The 17,051-nt window shown below is 51.8% G+C and overlaps 1 protein-coding gene across 1 annotated transcript in view; it reads left to right on the top strand.

Annotated features, from left to right (window-relative positions):
* WNK2 (WNK lysine deficient protein kinase 2) overlaps positions 1-17,051 on the top strand; it is a 187,288-nt gene that overhangs the window by 111,665 nt on the left and 58,572 nt on the right. The window contains 11 exon segments of the mRNA XM_075550857.1: positions 1,736-2,027; positions 4,484-4,665; positions 5,055-5,068; positions 5,887-5,917; positions 6,103-6,231; positions 7,477-7,683; positions 9,658-10,257; positions 14,797-15,096; positions 15,621-15,670; positions 16,557-16,725; positions 16,804-16,920. Coding sequence (XP_075406972.1) covers positions 1,736-2,027; positions 4,484-4,665; positions 5,055-5,068; positions 5,887-5,917; positions 6,103-6,231; positions 7,477-7,683; positions 9,658-10,257; positions 14,797-15,096; positions 15,621-15,670; positions 16,557-16,725; positions 16,804-16,920 — 2,091 coding nt within the window.

Genomic DNA, 17,051 nt, shown 5'->3' with positions numbered 1-17,051 from the left:
CAATGCATTTGCCTGTTTGGTATTTTATAGAAGTAATATTGTGTGGCATCTATCCTTTTGTGACTAACCTTATTTACTCAGCATGCTTTCATGGCTCACCCATGTTATAAAAACCCACTGCCATCGGGTCAGTTCTGACTCAAAGTGGCCCTGAAGCCCAGGGCAGGCAGCACTGCCCCTATGGGTTTATGAAACGCTAACTTAGCAGGAGTAGAAAGCCCCGTTGCTCCCCCCAAGGAGTGGCTGGTGGTTTTGAACTGCTAACCTCTAAGTTAACAGCCCGACTTGGAACCACTATACGACTTGAGTCCCCGCCTATGTTATAGCATGCATTAAAAGTTCATTTTTTTTAGAGCTGAGTGTCCTTCCATGGTATGAATGGGCAACATTTTGTTTGCCATCTATCGATGACAGGATTTTCATTTTAAAAAATCAAAAACATACATACATCTTATAAGTATAAAATAAGGAGCTTTTCAGAACTAAATTCTTTTTTAAAGCAGTTTTAATGGCATATAATCCACATTGCATTATTTCAATAGTCCAGTCACATTGCGAAGTGCTATGCAATCAACCTCCCTTCCTGCAATACCCCCTAGAAAACACTAATCCAGTTACTATATCTAAAGATTTACCTGTCCTGGATTTTATATACCAAAAACCATACCAAGACAAACAAACTAACTAAAACAGGGGAAAACCTCAATCAGAAAGAGAGCAGAAAACATTAAAAGTAGAACAAATGTAAAATGGGCCAAAAGAGAGATCAAGTGATAAGGTGTTAATTTTATCCTAGCTGCACCTCTAATGATGCACTTCCCAATGCACTGAGCAAGGCTATTCCACCCTGGTCTTGACCTCATCTTTCTTCTCCCCGATGTCTGTTTGCGTGTCCGCTTCGTACAGACAAGCCCATTTTCCTTCATTACCACTAGCTGCCAGCAAAGTAGGTTAGCAAGGTCCTCAAAGCCTTTTGTCCTCAGACCTCAGTCCGATTTTTGTCAGCTCTCCGGAAATCCTGAATTATAGCACAGATCATGTCCTGTATTTCCACGCCACGCCTCTGTAGTCTTTGAGGACAGTCACTGACTGCGGGGCTGTCTCTCAGGTTGACTTTTTCCACTCTTGATCCCTGACTACACCAAGATATGCATCTCTGACCAGAGTTCCCCCAATGTGGGGCTGGTCCCCACTACATCCTGCCTGGTGACACTGACCATCCCTGTGTTGAGGTGCGTCTTCCGCTTTCTCCACTGAGAAGCTCTTTGCCCTTTTTAACGACTAAGTATTTTCTGAGGGATGGACCTTAAGACTGTGTAATCTTTTCATCAAACTTTGAGGAGCTGTGGTGACGCAGTGCTTACTCCTTGGGCTACTCATCACAAGATCAGCAGTTCAAAACCACCAGCTAGCACCAAGGGAGAAAGACGAGCCTTTCTACTCCCATTAAGCATTAGTCTCAGAAATCCACAGGGGCAGTTCTCCCTGTCCTATAGGCTTGCTATAAATCGGCGTTGACTGGATGGCAGTGAGTTTGATTTTCACTGTTTTGACCTTTACTGTGTTTATATTTGTATGGATACAGTTAATGATAATAAAACTTGAGATGAGGATGGAACTCTGGACCAGAAACCCTTGTAGAGCAGGAAAGGCCAGGTACCCACATGTGAGTGCAGGGTGCAAGACACGCTTTGGGGTTCCTGGGATGCTAACCAACTTGGTGGCCTCATTACAGATTGAATCTGGATTCTTCCATGAGAGTGATATGAAGATTGTGACCAAGTCGATCCGAGACCGGGTGGCGCTGATCCAGTGGCGACGGGAGAGAACCAGGCCTGCCCTGCAACCCTCGGAGGTGCTGGCCACTGAAAGCCTGGACAAGGCCCGGGGTCCCAAGGCGCCATTGCAGGTCCAGGTCACATATCATGCTCAGGGTGGGCATCCGATCCCCACGGAAATGGAGGAGCCCGAGGCTGACCAGCACCTCTTGCCACCCAAGCTCCCGGCCAGCGCCACCTCCCTGGCATGTGAGTCTTCCCTGCAGCAGGCGAGCTGGGCTCCAAGCCTGCAATTGGGGTGGGGGCATCACTGGGGCTGTGCTAGGTTAAGGTGCTCTGTGGGGAGGATGATCAGCAGTGTGGCTTTGAAGGGTGATTGGGTGAGGCTTCTTAAGTGTCCCTAGTAAGCTCTAGGGGACCACCCATACCCCACCGTGCTCAATCTACTGTTAGAACCCTAAAGGCAGTGGGTGTAATGGGCAACTACTGCCTGGTGAGGCTGGTGGGTAGTTCACAAAGCAGAGATGCGGTGGCATAGTTCCTTGGCACGAGAGTTCTGGCCCAGCATAGGGCTGGACCCTGCCCCATATGTCACAGTATGTCCAGCGCAGTGTAAGGTTCACAAAGTTTCAGGTTTTCGGGACAGATGGCCTGGGGTGTCACAGGGCGGAGAGGTCAGTGTGCACCTGGTGTAGCCCTCCTGTGGCCTGAACAGGGCTTTCTCACTCTGCCCCTCCCCTACCCACTCCCTCCCTGTGGACTTGGAGCAAGTCCTCCTCCTCAAGGGTTACTAGCATTCATCCCTACCTTACAAGGTGAGTGTGGGGCAATGGGAACACGAGGTTCAGCGCAGGGCTGCAGTGCGTGGGGGCTCCCGAACCACTCTTGCTGCAGCTGCCAACGGGAGGGGCAGGTTGGTGGCCATCAGTGGTGGCATCTGCCTCTGATGTCTCCTTCCCTGACATCCCCTCAAGGCTGGTGTCCAAACCTTTGAGATCATACAGTCCCAGAAACAAAATCCAAAAAGCGTGAAGGGGATGTGATAAAAAAATTCGCTTCGTTTGTCTCCCTAGAGGTCACTGGTGTTAATCAATTTCTCTGTGGTCCTCTCAGAGATAAGCTAGTACCGAAAGCGATGGCACACCTGCACACGTGTCCCTCCTTTTGCTTTCATCACCCAAGCGAGAGCTCACCAGACCTGACCTCCTGTGCCTGCTGCTGATGGTCCCATCTGGGAACCTGGAGACCATTCTCTTTCTTTCACCTGGGCATGTGCTAGTTCGGTGGTTGATTTCCCAGCAGTGGGCACCAACCTGCAGACCCGTAGTCAAGGAGAGAGGCTTGCCTTTCCTACAGGAGTGGCGAACAAATCCACGGCTGCATGTCCTGAGATGCAGCAAGGGCACCATGTGTTATGACTCGCCACTGTCCCTCCTCCACGGGCGGCCACATTGCCCTGCCCCAGTGCGACAAGCTGTCCTCGACTCTGGTGCAGTGAAATGCTGTCAACAGAGACCGTACAACTTGGCCGAGGGTTTGGTAAAAAGAATTTTTAAGATAGGCCAATTTTTAATTATATCCATCATAAATATGTCCATTTTATTTTTAGGTGATCTTGCCCTTATTCCCTTTCCAGAAGTATATACTAGTCAGCTCATTAAAACCAGAGTCTAAATAAATAAATCAATCAATACCAGAGCCTAATTGGATTTACACCATTGCTGTTCAGCATTTCTCATGTCTTCTGGGTTAAAATGAGTTTGGATTATTTTATTATAGGATTGTGTTAGTGAAAATCCAACAAGATTTCCCTGTTTGCTTTCATTATTATTGTAAATGGACACGCTATTTCATCTGAAAGGGGCTTCCTTTTGAAAACAGCTTCATATTCTTAGGTAGCTTTAGGACTCTAGAAAGCGTGGACCGCATTGCAAGGATAAGCAGATGCTTTCGCGTGTACGCTGGCGTGAGTTGGGGTGACCTTCTTTTCCTGGACACATCAGAGGCCTGTGGGAGGGGCTTTGCGTATGCACCTCTGTGTCCATCTCACTAGGCTGGTGTGGGCTCCGGCCAAAGGGAATGGAATCTCCTTGGACTGTGGAAGCTGGTGTTCGATGCCAGCTCCCAAGGTCCCCACATACCGAATATCCATGTTCCGCAGCTTCTCTGTGGGGCGGAGACCTCCCCTTCTCATGCTCTGTCCAAGCCAGACAAGCCCCTGTGGCTGTGGGGATTTGGATTTAGGCCCAGGACTTCCAGCCTCCTATTCCTGGCCACACTGAGTGATGGTATTGAGTCCAGAACCTCCTCCCCCCACATCTACACTATAGACGGAAAGTCTGTCTTCCACTAGCCCCTTCAGTCGCCCTGGGCCTCTAAAGAGCCCAGACAAGCACCAAAGCCTTGGGAATGCTGGTCGTCCCAATGGAAATGTCCACCGTGGAAGGGGGAGTGGATACCTTAGAGACAGAACGAGGTCAGAGGTGGACAGGAGGCTCTGTTGAAGTGGAGGTACACTTGCGGCCTCACTACTTGCTCCATATAGCGTTTAAAACAGCCTATGTGTATTTACGTCATCAGACAGATGTTTGACACGGGTTAGCCGACTGTTAGTGTCTGGCCTAGCCTTTCTGGTGTTTTCCCCCTGTGGGAAACCTGTGAAAAGCTGGGGTCCTCCCTGAGCCATATGCTTTTGTTCTCTGTAGCAGACAGCACGTTCGACAGTGGTCAAGGCTCCACTGTGTACTCAGACTCGCAGAGCAGCCAGCAAAGTGTGGTGTACAGCTCCCTCCCAGACGCCCTGCCCTGCGTCTACAGCCCCCCGGTGAGTGAGGGGCCCAGCCTGCCGAACAGCCTGCCTACCCTGGGTGCCTACCAGCAGCCCACTGTGGTAAGTAAACCTGTCCCATCCTGTCCACTTTGCCCAAGAGGTGAGGTGTTAGACTGTATTGCCGTCGAGTCACTGCCAGCAAGCTGATTCTGACTCAGATCCACTCCGAAGGGCAGAATAGAATGCGACTATTCTTCTTGTGAGATTACCCAGGCTCTCCAGCTGCTTTCAGCCTTCTGAGCCCAGAACCTGAGCTGTGGCCAGAGCAGTAAGCACTTCTTCCGGGCTTCTGCAGTGCTATCTCACCTAGGCAGGTCATCTCGGTAGGACTAGATGAGCCAAACGGGTGAATGGATGTGACCTGACATGCCATGCACCTTCTGAGCGGGGCACTACCTTCTGTATCCCACCTTCAGGGGTCCCCAGGAAGCACCGTCCCTCTGCAGGTGATGCCTGGAGTGTGGGGCGGGTTGCTGCGATGATAGGCCACTGGAAAGAGAGAGGTGGACAAAGGACGGCGGAGCCACCCTGCTCAGGCTAGTTCTGCCCGTGGCACTAGGCACTGACATCAAGGGCGGTCAGGGCATCAGCTGGGATGAGTCTAGTGGGAAGGCTTGGCCGCATGCACCTGCTGTTTCTATCTTGCCCCGTGCTGCTGCCACCAAACTGCTGTGAAAGACCAGCAAGCAGCAGCAGTGTTGGAAAGTGCCCTCCCTTATTGCTACCAGAAAACCTCTTGGAAGAGAACTCTCCTAGTAGACAGGGAGGATACATATTGCAGTTCCTGTTCGTTGCATTTCTTCTTTATCCCCCACCCCCTACCCTGCACACCGTGCTGCTTGTTCCCACACTTCTGAGTCGGTCCCAGAGATGAAGACTTTTTCCCCACCAGGATCACGGTGTGCGTCTCCAAGTGACAGGAGTCATTAGGAAATGAAACTACAACACCACGATTACTCCTAGAAAGTCCACAGCACTTCCTGAGTATCACCGAGCACCCAGTGACCCCATCCCAATGTAGCCTTTTCTTCCACTACTTTTACACCAAGCCTGCAGCCCCTCCCTCCCTCTTCAGTGGTGTACTCACCAAGCACCTGGCCCTGCTGACAGCCTCGAATGTCCAGGTGTCCATCCATCCCACCCGTGTTCTCTGCTAGTTGGACAGCTGTCGTCCTCGCGGCAGCAGGCACTGTTGCTCCTTGTCTCAGTCGGAATGTGGACATCCATTCCTCCTGGGCCTGACGGTCCCCCCAGCTGTCTGCTCTCACAGTGGTACAGTCCCCTAGGCCAGTGCCCTAGGACATCCTGTGTGGGAAGCAGATGCCTAGCCTTACATTGTAAGGAGTGTGGCCCTGGGAGAAGTGCTACTGGTGGGGTGACTGGGTAATTGGGAGTGGGCTGGCCCATCTGACCCTTTGTCCTCATGGCTGTGGAGGCTGGGGCCAGGAGCCAGGAGGCTCTGCGGAGCCATGCTGAGCAGGGCTCTTTCTACAGCCTGGTCTGCTATGGGCCCAGCAGTACTTCCCAGAACCAGTGATGAGCTTCCCACTTGTGCTGCCTCTGTCCAATACCCCTATGCCCACCAGCCCAGCCACCGCCCCCACCCCCAGTTCCAGCAGATGAGTGTGGGTTCTGCCCCTTCTCGGGACCATCTGCCCAATACTCCTCAGGGGCTAGTGTCGGGGGAGGCAGCCCCTAGCAATTCATCACAAGCCCGGTAGGCGCAATTGTACAGCGATAATATATAAAGATTATAGTAAAGTCATAGAGAACACGAGAGATAGGAGAGAGAGTGAAATGAAGGAGTCAGACACATTTCATGGTAGCGTGCTCACCTCAGCTCCTCTTGGTGGTACAGGACAGGAGAGAGAGCAGAAGAGAGCTGTATTGCTAGCCAAGGCTTATATATCTTTTGGGGATGTGCAAACCCCTAATTACAGGTAAAGACATAGGTCACAGGAGAGGGTCGTACTATAGGTAATACAGTAATGGGAGGGGGACAGTCTAGGGGTACAAACGCTATAGGAAGAGGAAGGATTAAAGGTATACATGTGACAAGATGGGCAGATCCTAGATTCAGGATGGCAGCCTAACTTTGGATGTCATTGAGCAGGTTTGACCTGTTCTCTGGCTCTCCATGGAAACAATGACTGTACTCATCAGTAGGGTGTGAGCCCCACCTGCAGTGAACCAGACTGACGGCTGACTGCCTTCAGGGAGAATATCTCTAAGCATCTGACCTCCCACCATGAACTGGCAAACAGCTCAGAGTGTTTGGCATATCTTTGGGGGAGACAAAGCTGGGAAAAGTCTTTTTATATCCCACAGGCTAGGGTTAGCTCACACCATTGTTGAGGGCAGAGTTGTCTAGCCAGAACGCCCCACTCTCTGCTCTAGCAGCTATGAGCAGATGAGTGGCGGGAATGGGCACACGTGGATGGCCATTAGCCACAAAAACCTCTTCACGTTTGCATACCTGGGGAGGGTGATGTGTTAGGTGGGAGTCTGGGATCTTGGGCAGAGGTAACAGGGACTTTTGAACGCAAATAAAGGAGACAAGGGACGAATCCTAAGAAGCACTACTCCCCTGAACTTCCCATCCCATGAATCCTTCCTCCGTTCTTCCGGTCATCCACCCCTCTGAGGCCTGGGCCTGTGACTTAGGACCTGCACATAGCAGGTGCCTTCCACACAGCTTCATGGCTCAGAAGGTAGAAAGAGTTGGCTGATCCCCAGGCTCTCTTGCGTCTGCTTGGTGGTGGGCGTGTGGGCTGTTTTCCCTTTTTCTGTGTTACACAGGTGGCGAGTATACGTTCCCTGTCTTGGCAGAATGGCTGGCCTAAAATACACACTCTTCTCTCCCTTCAGCCTCAGCCACTCGCCCAGCCGGCATCCCTCCAGCCAGTCCTGGCTTCACAGTCTATGGGCTCACTCCAGCCGGTGCCCCCGCACCTGCCCCAGCACTTGCCTCCGTACCTGCCTCCGACTGCTCAGGTGATGACCCCCGCACCACTGAAGCCCCTCCAGATGCCACAGGTGTCCTTGCCACTGCTTGCTCAAGTTCCAGCTCCTCAGGTACCCACATGCCTCCATCCGCCATTACTAGAACCCCTATCCACAGGCCGAAGTGCCAAGGTCCCTGTGGAGGCTGGCTTGCCATCGGTGGGTGGAAACCTGGGCTTTCTGGTCTCGAGATATAGGGGACGGTTCCACAGTAGGGGGCCATGCATCCTGCCCAGTACCCCCTGGATACTATACCTGACCTCTTGACCCTCACCACATAGTGGGCACCTGCCCTTCTTCCTGTAAAAGCGGCCCTGCATTCGGCCCTCCTCCTGACAACCTGTACGCACTGACATGTTGAGGAGACTACTCCTTTAGCTTCTGGGCTCAGGCCCTATTTCTCTCCAACCTTGGAGGACCCTTCGCTGACCTTCCTTTTAGGCTGGATTACTTTTCAGGGCTGTGAATGGTGAACTGAGTTCTGGATGCCTCCCCACCTCCCTACCCCACCCCACCCCGGAGTCCTCAGGAGCCTGCACGTGATGGAGAGAACAGAGACCCCGTGGCCAGTTACCTTCTGTGCCCAGCCAGCAAGATGCCCACCATCAGGGCTTTGAAAAATACCGAGGGCATCTGTACCAAGAGCATTCCTGTGGTAAAGAGACTCAGTCCAGAGCGAAGGACAGAAATGGGCCTAAAATGAATGCGTGTGCTGCAGAGCTCGGCTGCTAGGGGAAACCCAAGACCGTACTGATTGCCTTTCTCTGGGTGTCAGGCAGCATGCTGAGCGCATTCCTAATCACACGTGAGGTTCATTAGGCTCAAGGGGCAAACGTCTCTGATGAAACCAGGCCATCTTTATAGTCTCTGATGGCCTGTAGCAGGCGCCGATGTAAGCAGTGTCTGACCCCTCCCTGTCTCGTGAGAGTTCGCACTGACAAACAGTTCCTAGACTTCTGGGAGCGTGTCTGAACTTGACCTCTAAAACGTACCCCATCTCAGCAATGGTGAGTGAGATAGCATCCTGCTTCTTGGTTCCCTGTGGTTTGCAGCTCTGCTTAAGAGGCTCTTTCAGAAGCGCTGCTGTGCCCCGTCTCAGCCTGTGTCCATGTTCGAATCTAGCGAGAGGCGATTTCAGATGTCCAGCCAAGGACTGCCCTGCTCACCGGGGGCTGTGCCACTTGGGGCGCCTCGCTCTGGACCAGAGCTGCTCTCAAACATTTTTCACTGTCTGGTGATTCATGGAAAGAAAGTCATTGTTGAACATATAAAACGAGACCTGTCAGAGAACCTGCTAAAACATTTGAAGTGTGAAACCCAGACAATCAAAATGTCACATTTCTCAAGGATGTGTAGCTATTGCTGAGAAGACAATACACAAAAGGGAAGACATTTCAGGACCTCTGCTAGGGAGTAGGTGTGCATGTGTGTGTTGGGGGGCAGGGTAGCACTTCCAGGAACTCTGCAGGGATCAACTGAGCCAACAAGTGTGCCCCAATGTATGCTTTCACCAAGACCGTCCAAAGGATTTGGTTTTGCTCTGAGCTTATATAGGTTGGGGGCCATGACACTAACGAGGTTTCAGCAGTTTGGAGCCAGTCCAGTGGCTCCTACGGTCCCAATCACCCTGCATTGGAAAATGCCTGAGCCTGTGGTCACAGATAGGACCCTAGTGTCTGGTTGTTCCCGAGCACCCCGGAACCATTCAGGGGTGCAGTGAAGCAAGCGACCCCACAGTGGGGCTGATGTAGTCTGCATCCACTGGAAGCATCTGACTTTCCCTGTTTATTTAAATACATGTCTTTTCATTTCCATTTGAGTTGTATATGAATGTGTGGGTTCCTTCCTCCAGCAGCTACCTGGAAGCACTGCGGTGGCAAACACCTGTGCTCCCCTCCTTGTGTTGTCACCATCTACTATGGGGGTGACGAGGCTCGTAAAGCTAACGCGGAGTCTCCGTGAGCCACAGGGGCAGCAGCCCTGGTGTGGGGCCTCCACAGTAGCCCATGACTGAACGCGATTGATCTACTCTTGTATCTCTTTCAGATGCCTCAGCTTCCTGTCATTCCTCCAGTCACTCCCCTGGCAGGGCCTGACAGCCTCCCTCCAACCCTCTCTGACTTACCAGCTGCCGGCCTGCCCCCAGTGCCGCCGCCACCGCCTCAGTATTTCTCTCCAGCTGTGATCTTGCCAAGCCTCCCCCTTAAGCCCACTGCTCCCTTGCCCACTTCTCCAGCCCTGCCATTGCAGGGAGTAAAGCTACCCCACGCCCCCCTTGCCCCTATGGCAGTGCCCTGCCGGACCATTGTGCCAAACGCACCAGGCACCGCCACTGCCATCCCGCTGCTGGCTGTGGCTCCACAGAACGTGGCCACCTTGTCCATCCACCCTGGTGTATCACAGCTGCCCGGTCAGATGCCCCTGCAGCCTGTGTATCCCACGGCCTTCTCCCACATCGTGCCGAGCGAAGTGCCCTCTTCTCCCCATCATGCTCCAAGTCTTCGGGTGGTGCCTCAGCAACTGCAGCCAGCACCACCCCAGCCGCAGATGCCCCAGCTGCAGATGCCCACAGTTCCTCAGCCCCCCCAGCCAAGCATCAGCCACCTCTCTGAGCAGACTGCTCTGGTGGCTGGGGCAGGGACCCAGGTAATTCGCCGCTGAGCACAGCCCTCCAGGGATTGGTGAGCTTTGTTAGAACCCACAGTGGCTGCTAGTCCCGCCCTTCTTTGGGCCTGTTGCCCTTTATCGAACCACGGACAGATAGGGAAGGGCTACGATGTGCCCTTGCCTCAAAGATGTGTTACAGAAGGAGGCGAAAGCCATTTGAAGCTCCAGCTACTTCTTAGCATGTGAGATGAAATATGGGGGTGACAGGCAGGGGTCCACCAACGAGCCCTTACTAAGAATAAGCAGCCACCTCTGGGTGGTAGAGGGTTCCTGGATCACACCTGGCATTGACAGCACCTGCCTTCCTGTAGACGAGAGGGCAGAAACCTCAGCATCTCTGGCATCTGAGCTGCTCCTGGACACTTGGGGTGCTGATGGTGATGGTTCTTTCCAAAGTACCTTTCCAGAAATTACCACTCAGTAGGTAGATGGAGAGTCTTCCTCATTTCGAAGCTAAGGGGACCTGAATAGTATGGGCTGCACAGAGCTCGGCCTGTTGGCGGGAAGGACAGGTGTGGTGGGCACAAGAGGTATAATGGCCTGGACCTTGATCCCTAAATTCACTTGACCTACCGCCCCTTTTCAGAACAATTTAAAAATTACTCAACACGCCCCTGGCAATGAAAAAAGTTTGTCCTATAACCCATAATCCAGGATAAAGTGTAGGTATCTGCTTTTGAAGTCTCCCCTGGATCGTTCCAGCAGTCCCAGCAGTGCTACTGCCCACTTGAGGAAGCGCTGGCCTGGGCTATCAGTGGGGCAGTCCTGCAGCCCGTGCTTGCTGACCACGAAGGAGTAGGCTATCACACGGTATCCGAGTCTGTGTTCTTCGTGAGTATACTGTGCAGTGAGCATGCCAGCACACTGTGGTGGGGCCGCATTTGTAGTGTTCCTGCCATGAGAGTCAGGGGCCCTGGTAGGGAACCCTCGGATAAGGTCCTCCCTAGCTCGCCCTCCTCGACTCTAAGGAGCATTCTGGCTGCTTTACTTCCAGCACAGATTGGTTTGTTCTCCTGGCAGACCATGGTATTTTCAATATTCTTCTCCAGCATCATCATCATTCACATGCATCAATTCTTCTTCAGTCTTCCTTATTCGATGTCCAACTTTCACATGCATCGGAGACAATTGGAAATATCATGGCTTGGGTCAGACACACTTTATTCTTCAAAGTAGCATCCTTGCTTCAGAAATCCGCCAGGGCCTGGCCTTCTCTGGACCTATACGATCACTATTAGTTGAAATTGACTCAATGGCAGCGAGTTTTGCTTTTCTTTTCTTTGGGGCTAATGTCTTCCGTGTGCTTTGGACTTCCTCGTTCAGTGCCATGAGTTCTTGTTCATCTGCTACCTCTTGAAATGGTTGCATGTTGACTAGTTCTTTTTAGGACAGTGACTGCGTATTCTTTCTATTTTCTTTTTATATTTCTGCATCATTCAATATTTTACCCATAACAGTTTTCAGGATGGCAATTTGAGCCTTAAATTTTTCTTGAGTTCTTTCGGTTTAAGACATACTGAATGTGTTCTTGTTTTTTTTTTAGTTTATAGCTCTAAGTCTATGCACATTTCATTAAAATATTTTACTGGGTTTTCTTGAACTGCCCTTTGAATTTTTCTGGTCAGCTCTTAGACTTCATCATTTCTTCCGTTTGTCTTCACTCCTCTATGATTAAGAATAACTTTCAGAGTCTCTTCTGACATCCACTTTGACCTTTTCTTTCCTGTCTTTTTAATGCCTTTTGGTTTCTTCATGTATGATGTTCTTGATGTCCCGCAGCTCATCATGTCTTCTGTCACTAGTGTTAAATGTGTCAGACCTTTTCTTGAGATGATCTCAAAATTCAGAAGGGATACAGTCAAGGTCACATTTTGGCTGTAGCTACATTCTAAACTTACATGTGAGCAATTGATGGTCTGTTCCACAGTCAGACCCTGCCCTGGGTTTAGCTGTTGATATTGATCTTCTACACATTGGCTCTTCCCACAGATGTGGTCAATTTTATTTCTGTCTATTCTATCTGGAGAAATTCCTATGTGCACAGTTGCCTTTTGAGTTGTTGAAAAGGGTATTGGCGATGAAGAAGTCGATGGCCTCGTAGAACTGTATCGTGCAATCTCCAGTTTTATTTCCATCACCAAAGCCATATTTTCCAACTACGATTCCTTCCTCTTTGTTTACAAATTTTGCATTCTACTCACCAGGAGTTATGAATGCATCTTGATTGCACATTTAATCCATTCCAGAGTGACGATATTGGTAAAAGTCTCAAATTTCTGCATCCCTGGCTTTAATAGTTGGTGTGTACCTTAGAACACTCGTCGTATGGACGGAGGTCCTTTATGTGGACAGATGGCATCCTATCACAGACAGCACTGTGCTTCAAGACATCTTGGAAGGTTTGTTTGAGTGCTGAATGCAGAGCCATTCCTCTTGCGGTTTTCAGTTGTGGCCAGTCAACCACATCATTTCCTGATGCAGAACGGTCAATGCCAGTCCACTGGGGCTCATTAATGCCTAAAATATCGATCTTTATGTGTTCCGTTTCATTGGTGACTGCTCTCAATTTTCCCAGATTCACACTTTGTACTTTCCATGTGTCTATTATTAAAAGATGTTTGCAACTGTTTTTTCTCATTTTGACTTGTGCCTCATCAGCAAACAGAGGGGTCTGGAAGATTTTCCTCCGCCAGGCTGTCCTCCGCTTTGAGAAGGCAGCTCTTCCTCAGTCGTATTTTCAGAGCCTTCTGCCCCGAGGCTCGCATCTTCTGGCACTGTCTCCCACAGTGCTCTCGTGCTTGTCAGGGTGCGACCATGTTTTCTGCCATCCATCAGGCGTGCAATAGAGAATTCCTCAGAAGTGGAAAGACCATTCCTTCTTTGTAGTCTGATTTCAGTCTGGAGTCTCTGCGGAACCCTCTCGCTTTGGGTGTTCTTGCTGGTATGTGAAATACTGTTGACATCGCTTCCAGCATCATGCCACTTGTCTGTCAGTTTGTGGGACTGTGGTACCTTGTGTGTATATTCATAATCTCCTGGGCATCGTATCTTATTTCCATAAGGGATTCTTATTTAGAGGGTAAAAAGGGGGCTAGTCTGATTTAATTAACAAGGTGATGAGATAAAGAAGGAGCACTAATTCAGTGCCATAACCGATTCCTCCCATAACAGAGAGAAACTGCCTGGTGTGACCAAGGCCTCAGTTCATATATCACTGGATTCAAGGTCAGGTATATTTTCAGAGGGAAGCCAAGGGCAAGAGAAAGGAGGTGTGAACCTTATAGCTTCATCGTGTATGTGTCTGTCCCTGGATGGGAGTGGCTGTCCTACTTCTGTCCTGGGGAAGCGCTAGTGGCTGGCCTTCCTGTGCTCCTGCCAAGGCATCCTCAGGTAGAAGTCATCTATGCAGCCTGGCCTGAAAAGGCATCATGAACCTCCAAGGTCAATGGCCAGGCTTGGTGGTAATGGGAGTCCTGACCTGATAAGCAGATGGCTACCCCATTGGCCTCCCTCTGCCACAAGCAAAGACTCCCCTGGATGCAGCATCTGGGCCCTGTGCAGAACTGTTTGCTGGCCAGGGCCTACTGCATGCCTGTAGTATTTAGTTCTCTCCAACTGCATGCACAAAGCCCATTCCTATGCATCCCGGGGCCTCAAACCCAGGAGCCTTGACGAAAGCATCCTCTCCCCTGTCTGCGGGGCTGAGGCGCTCCTCCAAGTGTTCGCCCCCTCACCCCAAATGTGGGTGACTTTCTGGCCTCTGTTTTTCTAAGAGGAGGGGGACTCAAGCCTAGATCCTTGGGCCTTTGTCTCCATCTGCCTTATCTTTGATTCATATACACCTGGTGAGCTTTTAAAAATTGAAGGAAGAAAGATAATGAATTAAATTTAAAAAGCAAGGAAAGAATGTGGAAAAATATAGTGTGAGCTTCCAAGTTAGCCTCACTGGCAGGGGCACCCTCCTGGACGATCCTGCACATAGCTGGAGCTAGAGTAGGGCCCCTTCACGGGCCACACTAACCTTGAGGTGGCTGTGTGGGAAACAGCAATGGGCCAGGCACAGCAAGGAGGCAGCCAGGAACCTGGTTTTGATATTAAGTGCAAGTTACCCATGTTGTTGTTTACCACTCACTTGGCCTCCATCTTCTAGGGACATGATGTACATCCAACACAATGAAACATTGCCCGGTCCTGTGCCATCCTCATCCACTTGCACCTTCTCAAATGAATGCAACAAAATTGTTGCAATGAAATCCAGTATTGGGTGTTCCTGCTCTCATTTGAGAGCTGATTCCAAAGCAAATATAGTAGTGCCTATTTTTGTTTCTGTCTGATTAAACGATATGCGGAATGTACCTGTAAGCAGGACTTAAGCGTTGGAGGAATTAGAAAGAAGGCAGCCCCTCTCCTGTGTGTGCTTACTCATGAACCTGTGATCCCCCAGGACCCTCAGGAGAGACAGTGGTCCTCATCCTGAGGGGGCGCAACCTGACCTGCATCCATGTCCCTGTGTCACAGGTCCTCCTGGGGCCCCCACCCCCATATGCAGTGGACACCACAGCCCTGGGCCCCTCTGTGCCTGGGCCACCCCCAGCTGTTCTCTCCCCGCCGCTGCTGGACCTCCTGCCCCCACTGGTTGCCCCGGACATCCTGCCACAGCTCTCCAGCTCCCTGGCCTCCACGGTAATGACAACTGTCCAGAACCTACCCTCTCAGACCACTGCACTTCTGCCTCCTGCAACCCCACCGGTGCCTGCTAGGGCCATGGTGGCCACCCCCTGCCCTGCCATCCAGTTGACAGTGGAACCAGCCCAGGAGGTATGGAGTCTGCTACCCTTGGGGCATGGCTACTGGGTGGGTTTCCAGCCATCTCGCACAAATCTGACCCCGATCCCCTTAAGCGCTGCGCCTGGCGTCTCAGTTGCAGCTCGGAGTTTGCAGCATGTAGCTAGAGGAGAGATGCAGGGCTGGGTCAGGACAGCCGAAAGCGGTTTTTACTCTTTTTACCAAAGATCTCACACTCTTCTTAAACCCACGCGAGAACCGAGAGTGGTGTTTTATTTATGGGTTTTGAAAACGCCTTCCTCAGATGATACGAGCGCTATGGAATGCCTCAACAGGGCCACGATGGTCTCCTTAGGAATGTTGAAAGTGGGATTATGGTTGTGAAAAGGGGCTGGCACTGGGCAGCCCTAGGATTTAGGGATTCACTGGTCTTCGGGCATTCAGGCTGGCACCCTTCATTGGCTGGGTACATACAGCTTCCTGCAGAGGGCGGTAGCCCCAGCCCTGTAACAGGAGAGCCCGGGTGATATGACCTTTCTCCCACACTCTTACTGCAGGAGCAGGCCATGCAGGACAAGCAGCCGGGCTACCTGCAGAGCTCTGAGAGGTAACGTGCTGCCCGGGCCCTGAGAGGGTCCCTCCCTGCTCAGTCCCATCCTACCCCAGGTGCACTAGGATGCCAGGTGCCAGGGCGGGTTGCTGCTCCAGTTTTCCCAGTGCCACCAGGGTTTTATGAAACAGATGTAAGCCTGGCCTGGCAAAGTCGTGAATCTCAGTGAATTCGGTTGTTCCACACCCCCGTTAAGCACTGTGCCCTGGTCCCCCGTGGGCCCTACTGGTCTAAAGAACTGAGGCATATTCACTCGGTGTGCAAGGCGGGATGGACCGAGAGGCATCTGCCCATCTCTCGGGGAGCAAGCCAGAAGGGTGGGTCTCTGTGGGTAGCCACAGCGTGGCGCTAAAACATTGGCCTCCCAGCTCGACTCCACTGCTTGGTACCTGCCTTCAGCAGGGATGGAGCGCCACTGGGGGAGGCAGCAGTGTTCTTATTCGGGGTCCTGATGGAGAACAGCCACTGTCAGGTCTCTTGAGCCCACACAGTAGCCCCAAGTATTGGCACGCCTCTGACCCCATTGCACAGATGGGAGAATGGAGGCACGCAGAGGAATTTCTTATTTAAATCCCCATGTGTGTCCATTTCACAAAACCTCAGTCAGACTGGGGATACACAGACAATAAAGGGAGGACCAAGGGTACTCCTCTCTCACATGGCCCCCAAGGGCCGGTTAAGAGATAGTGCAGGGCGAAGGGTGCAGACTCGGGGGATAGACCTAGGGTCTTCATTGCAGGTGCCCCTCACCCACAGAGCCCTGGATAGTGAGCATGCCCAGGCAGCTGGGGTCCGGCATGATGGCCCTCTAGCTCGCTTCCCACGTGCAGCCTCCTGGTAGGTCCTTCCTTTGGGCCATCTGACCTTCTCGGTTTCTGCTCAGCTATGGAGGCGCTGACATCACTTCTGGTAAGGAGATGACCGACGGCTGTGAAGGGGCATTTGGCGGTGGGAAGCTGGAAGGCAAGTCCTCCAAGAAACACCACAGGAAGTCCACCCGCACGCGCTCCCGCCAGGAGAGGGCCAGCCGGCCCCGCCTGACCATCCTGAACGTGAGTGGTGCGGGCGCGGCTGTCGGCGGTGAGCGGGTGGCGCCTTCATGGTGTATTAACTGTCTGACTGCCCCCTAGGTGTGCAACACAGGCGACAAGATGGTGGAGTGCCAGCTGGAGACACACAATCACAAGATGGTGACGTTCAAGTTTGACCTGGACGGCGATGCTCCCGATGAGATCGCCACCTACATGGTGAGGCCCGGCTGCCCTGCCTGCCCAGCTGGAGAACGGCTCCCGGGGTCTCTGGTTTTTCACATGTTTTTCCCCATGCGCCTATATGCATATATGTATGTATATGCGCACATATGTACACACACACACAC

Source organism: Tenrec ecaudatus, chromosome 5 (genome assembly GCF_050624435.1).
Source record: "Tenrec ecaudatus isolate mTenEca1 chromosome 5, mTenEca1.hap1, whole genome shotgun sequence".
NCBI lineage: Eukaryota > Metazoa > Chordata > Mammalia > Afrosoricida > Tenrecidae > Tenrec > Tenrec ecaudatus.
Note: the sequence above shows the minus strand (reverse complement) of the source record. Positions and strands in the feature narration are given on the sequence as shown.